This window comes from Coregonus lavaretus (assembly GCF_964263955.1).
Source record: "Coregonus lavaretus genome assembly, chromosome: 27".
NCBI lineage: Eukaryota > Metazoa > Chordata > Actinopteri > Salmoniformes > Salmonidae > Coregonus > Coregonus lavaretus.
In genome coordinates, this window is record NC_140014.1 from 6,502,745 (window position 1) to 6,516,240 (window position 13,496).

The 13,496-nt window shown below is 42.6% G+C and overlaps 2 protein-coding genes across 2 annotated transcripts in view; one reads left to right on the forward strand and one right to left on the reverse strand.

Moving 5' to 3' along the window:
- LOC311103132 (transcriptional repressor protein YY1-like) overlaps positions 1 to 13,496 on the forward strand; it is a 964,063-nt gene that overhangs the window by 141,389 nt on the left and 809,178 nt on the right. The gene's annotated exons all lie outside the window — the stretch shown is intronic.
- LOC311103120 (MAM domain-containing glycosylphosphatidylinositol anchor protein 2-like) overlaps positions 1 to 13,496 on the reverse strand; it is a gene marked incomplete at its 3' end in the record, with an annotated part of 221,901 nt that overhangs the window by 3,839 nt on the left and 204,566 nt on the right. Inside the window, exons 12-14 of the mRNA XM_084144660.1 lie at positions 6,209 to 6,229; positions 5,724 to 5,879; positions 471 to 635 (exon numbers count right to left, since the gene is read on the reverse strand). Coding sequence (XP_084000786.1) covers positions 471 to 635; positions 5,724 to 5,879; positions 6,209 to 6,229 — 342 coding nt within the window. The remainder of the gene's footprint in view (positions 1 to 470; positions 636 to 5,723; positions 5,880 to 6,208; positions 6,230 to 13,496) is intronic.

The window sequence follows — 13,496 nt, forward strand, 5'->3', positions numbered from 1 at the left end:
AGGCCATTTTACTGCCAATGTTTGTCTATGGAGATTGCATGGCTGTGTGCTCGATTTTATACACCTGTCAGCAAAGGTTGTGGCTGAAATAGCCGAATCCACTAATTTGAGGGGGTGTCCACATACTTTTGCATATATAGTGTACATTTAATTTAAAAGGGTTCCCCAACTGGCATTTGGCCCGTGGGTGATTTTATGCAAATCAGCTCCAAGTGATTTTAATTTTGGAAATCTGTTCCAAAGCATTCCTAAGCGTAATAGAGAGATATATGTGATCGTATACAAATGTAAGCAAGGTTTGAAGTTATTATGTTTCAGTCAAATATTATATATGTTTGGACTTCTTGCGGTCAATTTGCAGTCTACAAATTATTTGTAATTATATTCCGGCCCCATCTGCTCAAGAAAAAAAGAAAAAAACGGCCCCCGGCTGAATATAGTTGATGATCCCTTCACTAGGGGCAGCTTACCTATGTGTTTCCCATACATATGGTAGTAGAAGCCAAAGCAGTAGGTGGGAGCGGCGTTCACAGTCCCATAGGGGCTTTTGGGGGCGACGTTGAACGTGGGGGTCAACAGTCGGGCCTTTTCTCCCTCCAGCCGAGGTCGAGACGTTTCAATGTACATGTAGAAACCTGTATATTGGAAAAACAACAACAATCAATGTCCATGTAGAAACCCATATGATATCAAAACAACAACACTAATTAAACATTACATCATACTTTATGTAAAAAATAAATAAATAGTAACTCTCTCTCTCTCTGTCATGGTAGTGTGATTCCGTCCTGGATTCAAATAGTATGTCTTCTTTCAAATGCTTTGAGCATATAATTAAGTCTGCCTCAAGTGCCAAAAGGGCTGGCTTTGCACTTTTGGGATTATTGGTGCCATTGTGCCAGGCAAACACAGTTAAAGATACAATTATTTGAATGAAAACAAATCCTTTTTGTACCCAGGTCTGATGTGATGGTGTTCCACTGCAATTACATTTACATTTTTACATTTTAGTCATTTAGCAGACGCTCTTATCCAGAGCGACTTACAGTTAGCACATACATTATTTTATTGAACCCACAACCCTGGCATTGCAAACGCCATGCTCTACCAACCCTGGACGACGCTGGGCCAATTGTGCGCCGCCCCATGGGTCTCCCGGTCGCGGCCGGCTACGACAGAGCCTGGATTCGAACCAGGATCTCTAGCAATTGAGAGACCATTAGAATTCTAAATCAAACGGCAGAGTTAATCTCTCTACCTATAACAACTGCTACAAGATTGTAGCTAAGGTACATGCCGTTAGCAGTCCATAAACTGTTGTGGTATCGGGAGAGTTTTCTGAACACTGCACTGCAATTTTCTGTCTGACCTTGAGGGAGATGAAAAGTTGAAATTGTGTCCATTTCCATTTATCAATGCACTTGCATAAATCCATAAAACTGGCTTGCTCCGTGGATACCAATCAGATAAAAAGAGTTTCATCTTCTTAGAGCAAGTTATGTCGGGAATTCAAAAAGCAGATGACTTGAACTGAAAGAAAAACAATAAACGGAATGGGAAACTGTGAGCCACGTGTTTCATTGCAATGCTTTGGATAATTAAAAGCAATGCATTATTTATGACATTATCCACCGTAACAGGCCCTAAAACACTTAAACAAATGTATCCCGAGGAGTCCTACCAATTAATTGGTTTATTTTAACGGCTGGGGCTTTTGGCATTTAACGAATGGATGGAATTGCAGGAGATTCTACTTTGGAGGAATGGCTACTGCTAGCTCCCTCAGGCGGTTGTCGATGGGCAGGTAGTGACTGACACTCATATTTCACAATGCTGCCCGCGGCGCTGCAGATGTCTATCACGGCTCACACACACCCTATAGAGACAGAGCAGGAGGAGGAGGAGTAGGAGGAGGAGGAGATGGGGGCAGATGAGGTGGTACTATACAGCAGGGGAGCATACCCAATTCCAGAAAATAAAAGTACAACTGGAAACTGCAAAGAATACTAACATATCACATGCATGACAAGTCTTACAAAGCATTATAACTGCATCATATACCTGTTGGCTAAGTGTTACCTTCTTTTGCAAGGGTCATGACTGGGGTTAACTGATTGCAATTGTGTAGCTACCTCTGTGTATTTACTAGCCTTCTGCTAGACCGGAGAATTCAATAAATAATTTTAATATTTTAATAAAGGCTTGCTAAATTCAACATTTTCTCATGTCCCTCCGTCAACCCTGTCAGTGTCACTTCTAGGAAGATTTTAACCCACCTACTCCCAAAACTTCTCCAAGTTTCACTATCATTGTAAAGCCGTAGTTATTTTGTTGCTTTGACAAAGTCATTTCTGAAGATCATTTTTTATTTCATGTGATTAGTGATTCATTTACAGTGCCAGTCACAAGTTTGGACACACCTACTCATTCAAGGGTTGTTCTTTATTTTTACTATTTTCTACATTGTAGAATAATAATGAAGACATCAAAACTATGAAAGAACACATTTGGAATCATGTAGTAACCAAAAAAGTGTTAAACAAATCAAAATATATTTTATATTTGAGATTCTTCAAATAGTCACCCTTTGCCTTGATGACAGCTTTGCACACTCTTGGCATTCTCTCAACCAGATTCACCTGGAATGCTTTTCCAACAGTCTTGAAGGAGTTCCCACATATGCTGAGCACTTGTTGGCTGCTTTTCCTTCACTCTGCGGTCCGACTCATCCCAAACCATCTCAATCGTGTTGAGATCGGGGGATTGTGGAGGCCAGGTCATCTGATGCAGCACTCCATCACTCTCCTTCTTGATCAAATAGCCCTTACACAGCCTGGAGGTGTGTTGGGTCATTGTCCTGTTGAGAAACAAATGATAGTCCCACTAAGCCCAAACCAGATGGGATGGCGTATCGCTGCAGAATGCTGTGGTAGCCATGCTGGTTAAGTGTGCCTTGAATTCTAAATACATCACAGACAGTGTCACCAGCAAAGCACACCCACACCATAACACCTCCTCCTCCATGCTTTACAGTGGGAACTACACATGCTGAGATCATCCGTTCACCCTCACTAAGCATTTATTTGGGCTGCAATTTTGAGGCTGGTAACTCTAATGAACTTATCCTCTGCAGCAGAGGTAACTCTGGGTCTTCCATTCATGTGGGGGTCCTCATGAGAGCCAGTTTCATCATAGCGCCTGATGGTTTTTGCGACTGCACTTGAAGAAACTTTCAAAGTTCTTGAAATTTTCCGCAATGACTGACCTTCATGTCTTAAAGTAATGATGAACTGTCGTTTCTCTTTCCTTATTTGAGCTGTTCTTGCTTCTGTATACCCCCCTACCATGTCACAACACAACTGATAGGCAGAAATTCCACAAATGAACTTTTAAGAAGGCACACCTGTTAATTGAAATGCATTCCAGGTGACTACCTCATGAAGCTGGTTGAGTGTGCAAAGTTGTCATCAAGGCAAAGGGTGCTCCAAACTTTTGAAAGGGTGTCCAAACTTTTGACTGGTAGTGTACGTCTGTCCCTGATTTTAAGGTCAACCCTGTTACGTGAACTTAACTCTCATGTTAATATGCTGAAACTATTATAAAGAAACATTGAACATGTAATAATCAAATCCTAGTAAAAGCAGGTGAGCTGGTTCATAGCCATTTTCTGGTCTTTTGTGGTGGAAAACTGAGTGGGTCGAGCATAGCACATCAACCCTGTTACCCATAGATAGACAGGTTAGAAATGTTTTAACAATAAAACATTTTTTGTCAAGCTTGCATTCAATTGCCACTCCCTGTTGCACACAACAAGCTTCCATTCCCCCTGTCACAATGGGATTTATGACTGATTTAAGAAGAAATCGTCAACCCGGTTACGGTCAACCGTGTTACTTTATTTGGCACTTAATAGGCACTTACTATAGTATATATTTTTTAAATCTCTTGGGATGGAAAAACTCGTTCTTTATGACAGAATATTAAAATAAGGTGAAATGTCCAAGTTACACTTCACAAAAGGCACTGAATTGGTGGAATGACACAGCTAACATGTAGAGCAGTGGTCACCAACCTTTTCTGAGACAAGATCACGTTCACAGTCAAAAAGCAAGCTGAGATCTACCGCTCAGATTAAAAAAAATAATAATAATTTTTTACTCATTTAGCAGACACTCTTATCCAGAGCGACTAACAGTTAGTGAGTGCATACATTTTCATACTGGCCCCCCGTGGGAATCGAACCCATAACCCTGGCGTTGCAAACGCCATGCTCTACCAACTGAGCTACACAGGGCCTGACTTAAAAAATGTAACATTAACCTAATTAAAAACAGTTCTGTAGGAATTAAGTTTGTGCAGTAGGCCTAATACATTATCACAGCATATTGGCTATATGCCTGCCAATATTGTTCTTCTCAGACCATATAATATTTAAAAACTTGAGCTTTTATAACAAAATAGACCAGTTGGTGTAGCACTTGCGAGGCACAGCTGAGCATACATTTTTATATTTTGCAAATAATTCGCTTTTTTATTTTACTGGACTGATGGTACCTGCATCTGATAGTCTGGGAACTCGAAAAAAACGAGGTCAAATCATGACGTCAGTGATCTTCAGGTCGGAAAGTTGGAGCTCTAGAAAGATGCCTGAGTTTCCGAGTTGGAATTCCGAGTTGGATGACCGTTCACTCGATTTAGCCACAGATCTCCCGGTCCGCTGGGTAGGCAGAGTTTTTCTTTTCAGACAAATGAAATGATTCAAAATGGGAACACTTTGCCTACCCGGTGCTCAGGGCTTCTGAATCAAGTGCACCTACCGCCAACAGTGCTGCTGAATCAAGTGCACCTACCGCCAAAAGGGCTTCTGAATCAAGTGCACCTACCGCCAACAGTGCAACACGAATAAATAAAAAATAGAGCGCAAGCCTTTATTGTTGGCTTTTCTACAGAAATATTTGGTGATCGAGCCTTGAAGGATCGTGATCGACTGGTTGGTGACCACTGATGTAGAGAATACTAAGTACATTTCAAACATTGTTTCAAATCTGGTTTCCATTTATCAATGCATTTGCATAAATGTCCTTGAAATGTTTTCCACATAAATGCCCTTGTATACTTGCATGGCTAAAGCGACAGACTGAGGCTGACTCCAGAGTCTGGGGAGGCTCTTTGATGATGTCGGCACGACACGTCGATAATGAAGGGGGCTGTGCTTTTATAGTGGATGGCTCTCCACTGTGTCTCTCTTACACACTAAACACCCACACACTCAGCTACTGAGTACCGCCCCCCTTGCTTTACAACTGTTGTGTGTGATAACCAATCAGCGCGATCACTCAAAACTAAGCAAAAACTACCCTTAACGTGGTGTGGGACTCAATGAGAGTTAAAAGCTTGATTGTACCACATGGTCTGGTGTCAGCCAGTCCATTTGTATCCATCGTCCCTTAGAAATGTCAAACAACAATTAGAGATTTGGCGATCAGATTAGAGAAAGTGCCAACGTTAGTTGCAAATGATCAGCAACGTGATTTTGCAATAACCAATCGACTTCCTGATATGTCATCACATCATTGTCCACTACATGAGAGCAGAACAGAATGGAGAAATTAGTTGAAAGATATAGAGCCCAGTGTTGTGTTTGGTTGGGTAAGAGTGTGCATTCGTGGGAAGGTGTATGTGTGTATGTGTGTGTGTGTGTGTGTATTTGTGTGTGTGCTAACCTTGCTTGGAGCCCGCTCGGTCACTGCTAGGCCCGGTGTTGGGCGTGTACTTGGTGTCTCTGGTGGCAGCGCTGTGTCGGGTCCAGTCAAAGTCATCCGTCTTGTCCTGGGTGAACATACACACGGCCTCATCTTCAAAGCTGCACTGGAACTCTCCTGGTGGGGAAGACACACAGAGAAGACATTTAGATGCTACTGTACATGAAGGTCAGGAAAAATAGACGTTATGCATTTTCAAACAGATTACAAAAGGGGCTTAAAATGCATTATGAAGAATGTATTAATAGGTCATAATTTTTTGACATTAAGGACCTGTGTATTGCAATTGATGATTAACATTAATGAACTGTGTATTACATATTAAAACTCTTCACTTCTTTTTATTTATCTATGGCCTGTGTTAACTAAATCATTTTGCTTGGCTTATTAAATATTTGGATCAAACTGCCCAAGGGAGTCATAGCATTCATAGGAGTGATACTTACTCAAGTGAGGGTTGGCTGGAGCTGAAAGAAAAAACATGAGACTTAAATCATTTAGGTGTTCAAACTTCTGAAAGGAATGCCTGCGTTTAAGATTTAAATATAAAAATGAAGAACTACTTTGTTTGTCCCTGCAGTCGAATTTGCAGCAAAGTACTAGGGAGTAGTGAGGTGCCATCACTCTCTCTTATCATCCGGAGAGAGAGAGGGCTTATATACTGCAGAGGGCTAATGGAAGAGAGGAAGCACAATGCTCAGGTGAACCATACAGACCTGCATCTTTCTTAATTTAATTCACCACCTTCCCTATCTGCGCTCGCCAGGAACAGCGGCTGAGTCCTTCCGCAATCCCAATGAGGGCAGAACTGCATGCTAGGTAGAGGTTTCGCAACAATGTGCCGCGGAGATAGTTGACCTGAAATTGATCCCAATTTCAACCAATCAACTCCCAGAGCCTAATCTGTAGAGAAAGCATTCTTCAAGCACAGTAGGAGTTGGTGAGATGTATTCAGGCTGTAAACTTTCATGGTGAGCCATCTGCACTAGAGTAAACAGTGTGTCCATTTGGTAGTGTAACAGATCAGTGCGGCCCAAGAGAAGTGCAGCCAGAGGCCCATTGAATAGACTAATGATGAATTATCAGAATGCAAAAAATATAACACATTTGAAAAACAAAACAACTGCAGATGTTCAAGGGAAGAAGCTGCTATTATTAAAATGAAGTCTGTACAAAAAAATAGCTGAGAAATTATCCCATTGTAAAGAGAACCGCCAATTGATTGATTTCAGATTGAGGATTAAAATATGAAAATGCATGCGCCTGCATCAAATTATTTTAATTTGGGCAACTGTATAATATGGAGGGGTGGGTGGGAGGTTTAGTGGCGAATCGCATCAGATGTTCATTATTTGCCCGTTTTTTACATAGTTTTTCCCCTTTCCGAGCTGCAATATAGAAGCCAATTATGCATCGGGAGGTTCCATTTCCCCCACTACTAAACCACACAGCTGTTTCCAAATTGAGTGAGGAGGAGGAGGTCGCCTTGGTGGAGAGGAGCAGATGCTGCTAGTTTGGAAACATGCTCTACATTAGCACTGACACTAATTGATAGCCTCTGTGCACTCGGTGCAGCAAGACAACAATTAGGGCTACAGAGGCAGGGCGGGATGTAGGAGGCAATAGGCAGGGAGGCGACGGTGAAAAAACGCATAAAAAGGTAGTCAACATCATTAAATACACATTCAAATTGGTGCATTTCTCTTTTCCTCATCGTGTAGGATAGACTACACGTTTTCGTAAGCCTACATAAAAAATACATGTTTTTGTACATTCTGCTTTTCTCTTGTAGGCGTCACTTCAGGAGACCGTCTGAATATCCTTGTTTTCTTTATCAAACAGCTGCTGTACAATTTAGTGTGCAAGAAGTAAATACAAGGCCAAAGTTGCTCCAAGAAAAATACATACAGTAACTCTAACACCAACACTTGTGGTTACGAAAGATGATCCAGTGAATCAAACTGAAGTGGCTGCCCTGGCATGTCCTCGGGCCTTGAATGCTGTTATCCAGAGGACACAGTTAGAATCGAAAGGTGCAATGCTAGTATGCTACTGTACATATATGGGACGCCAGAATCAGATCTCAACACATTTCTGAGCAATTGCCTCCAGTCATACATGATAATTATCTACACTCATCTAACAACACTAAACGCAAACCACTGTACTACAGTATATTTCTGCGAGAAATAATGCTCAACTAGCCAGGTCCCAGACCTGTTTGTGCTGTCTTGCCAAGTCCTATGAACACAAACAGATCTGGCACCAGGATAATGCTCATCATCTTCTTACAGTTAGAAAATACAGAATCCAAGGTCAGTTCATTTTAGGCTTATTACACAAGCCCTTATCGTAATACCTGCACTTAGGCTAGCTAAATGCTTTCACAGAGCAATAACAATCTGGGGCATTGTCTTATGTCAGATCGCATCACTCCTATGCGGTGCACAACAAAGTTGTGACTAGGTGCTGCTAAAATTATTAGCAACCAATCACGTTGGGGTCAGCTGAGCAGAGCAGCAGCAGCTGAGCTGACGGGAAGCTACTGACTCGTGGCAGAACAGGCTGCGCTAGCAGCTTCTTAAAAACGAATTTATTGTGATGAAATAATGTTGCTAAAGTAGCTTGCTAGCTAGCTTATGGAGGAAGTGTTTGGTGTTCAGCATTGAGTGTGTGCACTAGGTTAGCTTCCTATTACTATTGGGGCGGCAGGTAGCTTAGTGGTTAAGAGCATAGTGCCAGTAACCGAAAGGTCGTTGGTTCTAATCCCTGAGCCGACTAGGTGAAAAATCTGTCGATGTGCCCTTGAGCAAGGCATTTAACTCTAATTGCTCTGGATAAGAGTGTCTGCCAAATGACTAAAATGTTAGTTGTCATGCACATTTTCAAACTCCAGAAATACTGGCAGAATCAAATCAAATTTTATTTGCCACAGCCCTTAACCAACAATGCAGCTTTAAAAAAAAAAAAAAAAAAATAGTGTTAAGTAAAAAAAAAGAAGCAAATAATTAAAGAGCAGCAGTAAAATAAAATAACATTAGGGAGGCTATATCCAGGGGATACCGGTACAGAGTCAATGTGCGGGGGCACCGGTTAGTCGAGGTAATTGAGGTAATATGTACATGTGGGTAGAGTTAAAGTGACTATGCATAGAAAATAAACAGCGTAGCAGCAGCGTAAAAGAGGGGGTGGGGTGGGGTGGACAATGCAAATAGTCTGGGTAGCCATGATTAGCTGTTCAGGAGTCTTATGGCTTGGGGGTAGAAGCTGATAAGAAGCCTTTTGGACCTAGAATTGGCACTCTGGTACCGCTTGCCGTGTAGTAGCAGAGAGTAGCCCTTAACGAACAATGCAGTTTTAAGAAAAATATGTGTTAACTAAACAATAGATAAGTGAAAAATAAAAGTAGTAAAATAATAGTAGAAATAACAGTAGCGAGGCTATATACAGGGGGTATCAGTACAGAGTCAATGTGTGGGGGTACTGGTTAGTCGAGGTAATATGTACATGTTTAGTTAAATCCAGGTATAGTTAAAGTGACTATGCATAGATAATAAACAGAGAGTAGCAGCAGCGTAAAAGAGGGGGTGGGGGTGGGACAATGCAAATAGTCTGGGTAGCCATTTGATTAGCTGTTCAGGAGTCTTATGGCTTGGGGGTAGAAGCTGTTAAGAAGAAGCTCCGGTATCGCTTGCCGTGCGGTAGCAGAGAGAACAGTCTATGACTAGGGTGGCTGGAGTCGTTGACAATTTTTAGGGACTGCCTCTGACACCGCCTGGTATAGAGGTCCTGGATGGCAGGAAGCTTGGCCCCAGTGACGTACTGGGCTGTACGCACTATCCTATGTAGTGCCTTGAAGTCAGAGGCAGAGCAGTTGCCATACCAGGCGGTGATGCAACCAGTCAGGATGCTCTCGATGGTGCAGCTGTAGAACTGTTTGAGGATCTGAGGGCCCATGCCAAATCTTTTCAGTCTCCTGAGTGGGAATATGCTTTGTCGTGCCCTCTTCACGACTGTCTTGGTGTGTTTGGACCATGATAGTTTGTTGGTGATGTGGACACCAAGGAACTTAAAGCTCTCAACCTGTTCCAGTACAGCCCCGTCGATGAGAATGGGGGCGTGCTCAGTCCTCTTTCTTTTCCTGTAGTACACAATCATCTCCTTTGTCTTGATCACGTTGAGGGAGAGCTTGTTATCCTGGCAACACATGGCAGGTCTCTGACCTCCTCCCTATAGGCTGTCTCATCGTTGTCGACGATCAGGCCTACCACTGTTGTATCGTCGGCAAACTTAATGATGGTGTTGGAGTCGTGCCTGGCCATGCAGTCATGGGCGAACAGGCAGTATAGGAGGGGACTGAGCACGCACCCCTGAGGGGCCCCTGTGTTGAGGATCAGCGTGGCAGATGTGTTGTTACCTACCCGTACCACCTGGGGCCGGCCCGTCAGGAAGTCCAGGATCCAGTTGCAAAGGGAGGTATTAAGTCCCAGGGTCCTTAGCTTAGTGATGAGCTTTGAGGGCACTATGGTGTTGAACGCTGAGCTGTAGTCAATGAATAGCATTCTGACGTAGGTGTTCCTTTTTTTCCAGGTGGGAAAGCACAGTGTGGAGTGCAATAGAGATTGCATCATCTGTGGATCTGTTGGGGCGGTATGCAAATTAGAGTGGGTCTAGGGATTCTGGGATAATGGTGTTGATGTGAGCCATGACCAGCCTTTCAAAGCACTTCATGGCTACATACGTGAGTGCTACGGGTCGGTAGTCATTTAGGCAGGTTATCTTAGTGTTCTTGGGCACAGGGACTATAGTGGTCTGCTTGAAACATGTTGGTATTACAGACTCCATCAGGGACATGTTTAAAATGTCAGTGAAGACACTTGCCAGTTCGTCAGTACACGTCCTGGAAATCAGTCTGGCCTTGTGAATGTTGACCTGCTTAAAGTCTTACTCACATTGGCTACGGAGTGTGTGATCACATAGTCATCCGGAACAGCTGATGCTCTCATGCATGCTTCAGTGTTGCTTGCTTCGAAGTGAGTCCTCTGTAGCTCAGCTGGTAGAGCACGGCGCTTGTAACGCCAAGGTAGTGGGTTCGATCCCTGGGACCACCCATACACAAAAATGTATGCACGCACGACTGTAAGTCGCTTTGGATAAAAGCGTCTGCTAAATGGCATATTATTATTATTAAGTGATTTAGCTCGTCTGGTAGGCTTGTGTCACTGGGCAGCTCGCGGCTGTGCTTCCCTTTTGTGTCTGTAATAGTTTGCAAGCCCTGCCACATCCGACGAGCATCGGAGCCGGTGTAGTACGATTCAACCTGTATTGACTCTTTGCCTGTTTGATGGTTCGTCGGAGGGCATAGTGGGATTTCTTATAAGCGTCCCGGTTAGAGTCCCGCTCCTTGAAAGCGGCACCTCTACCCTTTAGCTCAGTGCAGATGTTGCCTGTAATCCATGGCTTCTGGTTGGGGTATGTACGTACGGTCACTGTGGGGACGACGTCATCGATGCACTTATTGATGAAGCCAGTGACTGATGTGGTGTACTCCTCAATGCTATCGGAAGAATCCCGGAACATATTCCAGTCTGTGCTAGCAAAACAGTCCTGTAGCTTAGCATCTGCGTCATCTGACCACTTCCTTATAAACAGAGTCACTGGTGCTTCCTGCTTTAGTTCTTGCTTATAAGCAGGAATCAGGAGGATAGAGTTATGGTCAGATTTGCCAAATGGAGGGCGAGGGAGAGCTTTGTACGTGTCTCTGTGTGTGGAGTAAATGTGGTCTAAAGTTTTTCTCTCTGGTTGCACATTTAACATGCTGATAGAAATGAGGTAGAACGGATTTAAGTTTCCTTGCATTAAAGTCCCCGGCCACTAGGATGAGCGTTTTCCTGTTTGCTTACGGCCTTTTACAGCTCATTGAGTGCAATCTTAGTGCCAGCATCGGTTTGTGGTGGTAAATAGACAGCTACGAAAAATATAGATGAAAACTCTCTTGGTAAATAGTGTGGTCTACAGCTTATCATGAGATACTTTACCTCAGGCGAGCAAAACCTTGAGACTTCCTTAGTATTAGATTTTATGCACCAGCTGTTGTTTACAAATAAATATATACAGACCGCCACCCCTTGTCTTACCGGAGTCAGCCGTTCTATCCTGCCTGTAGTGTATATCCTGCAAGCTGTTATCCATGTCGTCGTTAAGCCACGACCCGGTGAAACATAAGATATTAACGTTTTTAATGTCCTGTTGGTAGGATATCCGTAATCTTAGGTCGTCCAATTTATTTTCAAATGATTGAACGTTGGCTAATAGGATTGATGGAAGAGGCAGTTTACTCGCTCGCCGTCGGATCCTTACAAGGCACCTCGACCTCTGTCCACGATATCTCCGTCTCTTTCTCATGCGAATGACGGGGATTTGGGCCTTGTCGGGTGTCTGTAGAATATCCTTCGCGTCTGACTCGTTGAAGAAAAAATCTTTGTCCAATACGAGGTGAGTAATCGCAGTCTTGATATCCAGAAGCTCTTTTTGGTCATAGCTCTTTTGGTGGCAGAAACATTATGTACAGAATAAATTACAAATAAAGGTGAAAAAACACACATAATAGTACAATTGGTTAGAGGGCCGTAAAACAGGCAGCCATCTACTCCGGCGCCATCTTCTTCTAAGCGCTATCTGATATAAGACAATGAATCTGGGGTCCATTCATCTTCCCATCAAATGACAGAAAATGAACAGTGCAATAGTTCATTGCTGTATTCCCTATATAGGCTACTTGCAATAATTTCCCTGTTTAGCTTGCTTTCAAAGGCCCCCTTCACCAAGCAATGTTTCTGATCTATGATTACAGCAACTTAAGCTCTGCCCGGTGATATACAACTAAAATGGTATATAACGTTTGTACAGCAGTAGTCTATCTGGTGCTAAGCCAACTAATGGTTTTGTCATCAAGCTCAGTATAATGTCTTAGTTTAAGAGCCTGCGTACAGTGTCAAGGAATAAACAAAGGCAGGAAAGTTTGGGAACAAGTTTGGGAATAAGTTTGAAGGTGCCCTTTGGAGGAGCTCATTGATATTTCCTCATGCAATTAAAATGCAGTTACTAATGTATAATATAATAACAAGTTAATACAATGTTGTTATAAGGGTAATTACAGTGTAAAGTCTTGCTACACCGGTATAATGTGTAACCAAAAGTACTTCAAGGCACTCCTCAGACAGTAGTGATTAAACAGTATCCAGGTTCTGGTTTATAACATTTACAAATATGCAAAAATGTGTTATTTGAGGTTAGTGTGCTTTGTGTAATCTTGATACAACTCATGCAGAGGGAGATTAATCGTTTCAGGTCAGATAGATTTGGAGGAATCATCTGTTGGTTGTCAGATAATCTGTAAATCATTGAAGTACAATGTTGTATCACTGGGCAAAAACACGAAAATATATTTCTCAATATTTCAGGTCACGGTATCATCTTATGTGAACAATCATGTGTAAGAATGTTTTCTCTCATATTAAAATAAATGTTATCCACAGGCATTTAGTGTGTGTGTGTGTGTGTGTGTGTGTGTGTGTGTGTGTGTGTGTGTGTGTGTGTGTGTGTTGAGCATCCCTTTTATTTTATGATATGAGATGACTGAGCAATTACAGTTTTCCCCATTTGCTTGCCAATTTGTCTGGCACCATCCAAGCATACATTTGAACTGCAGCCATTGCAAATCTTGATTAACAA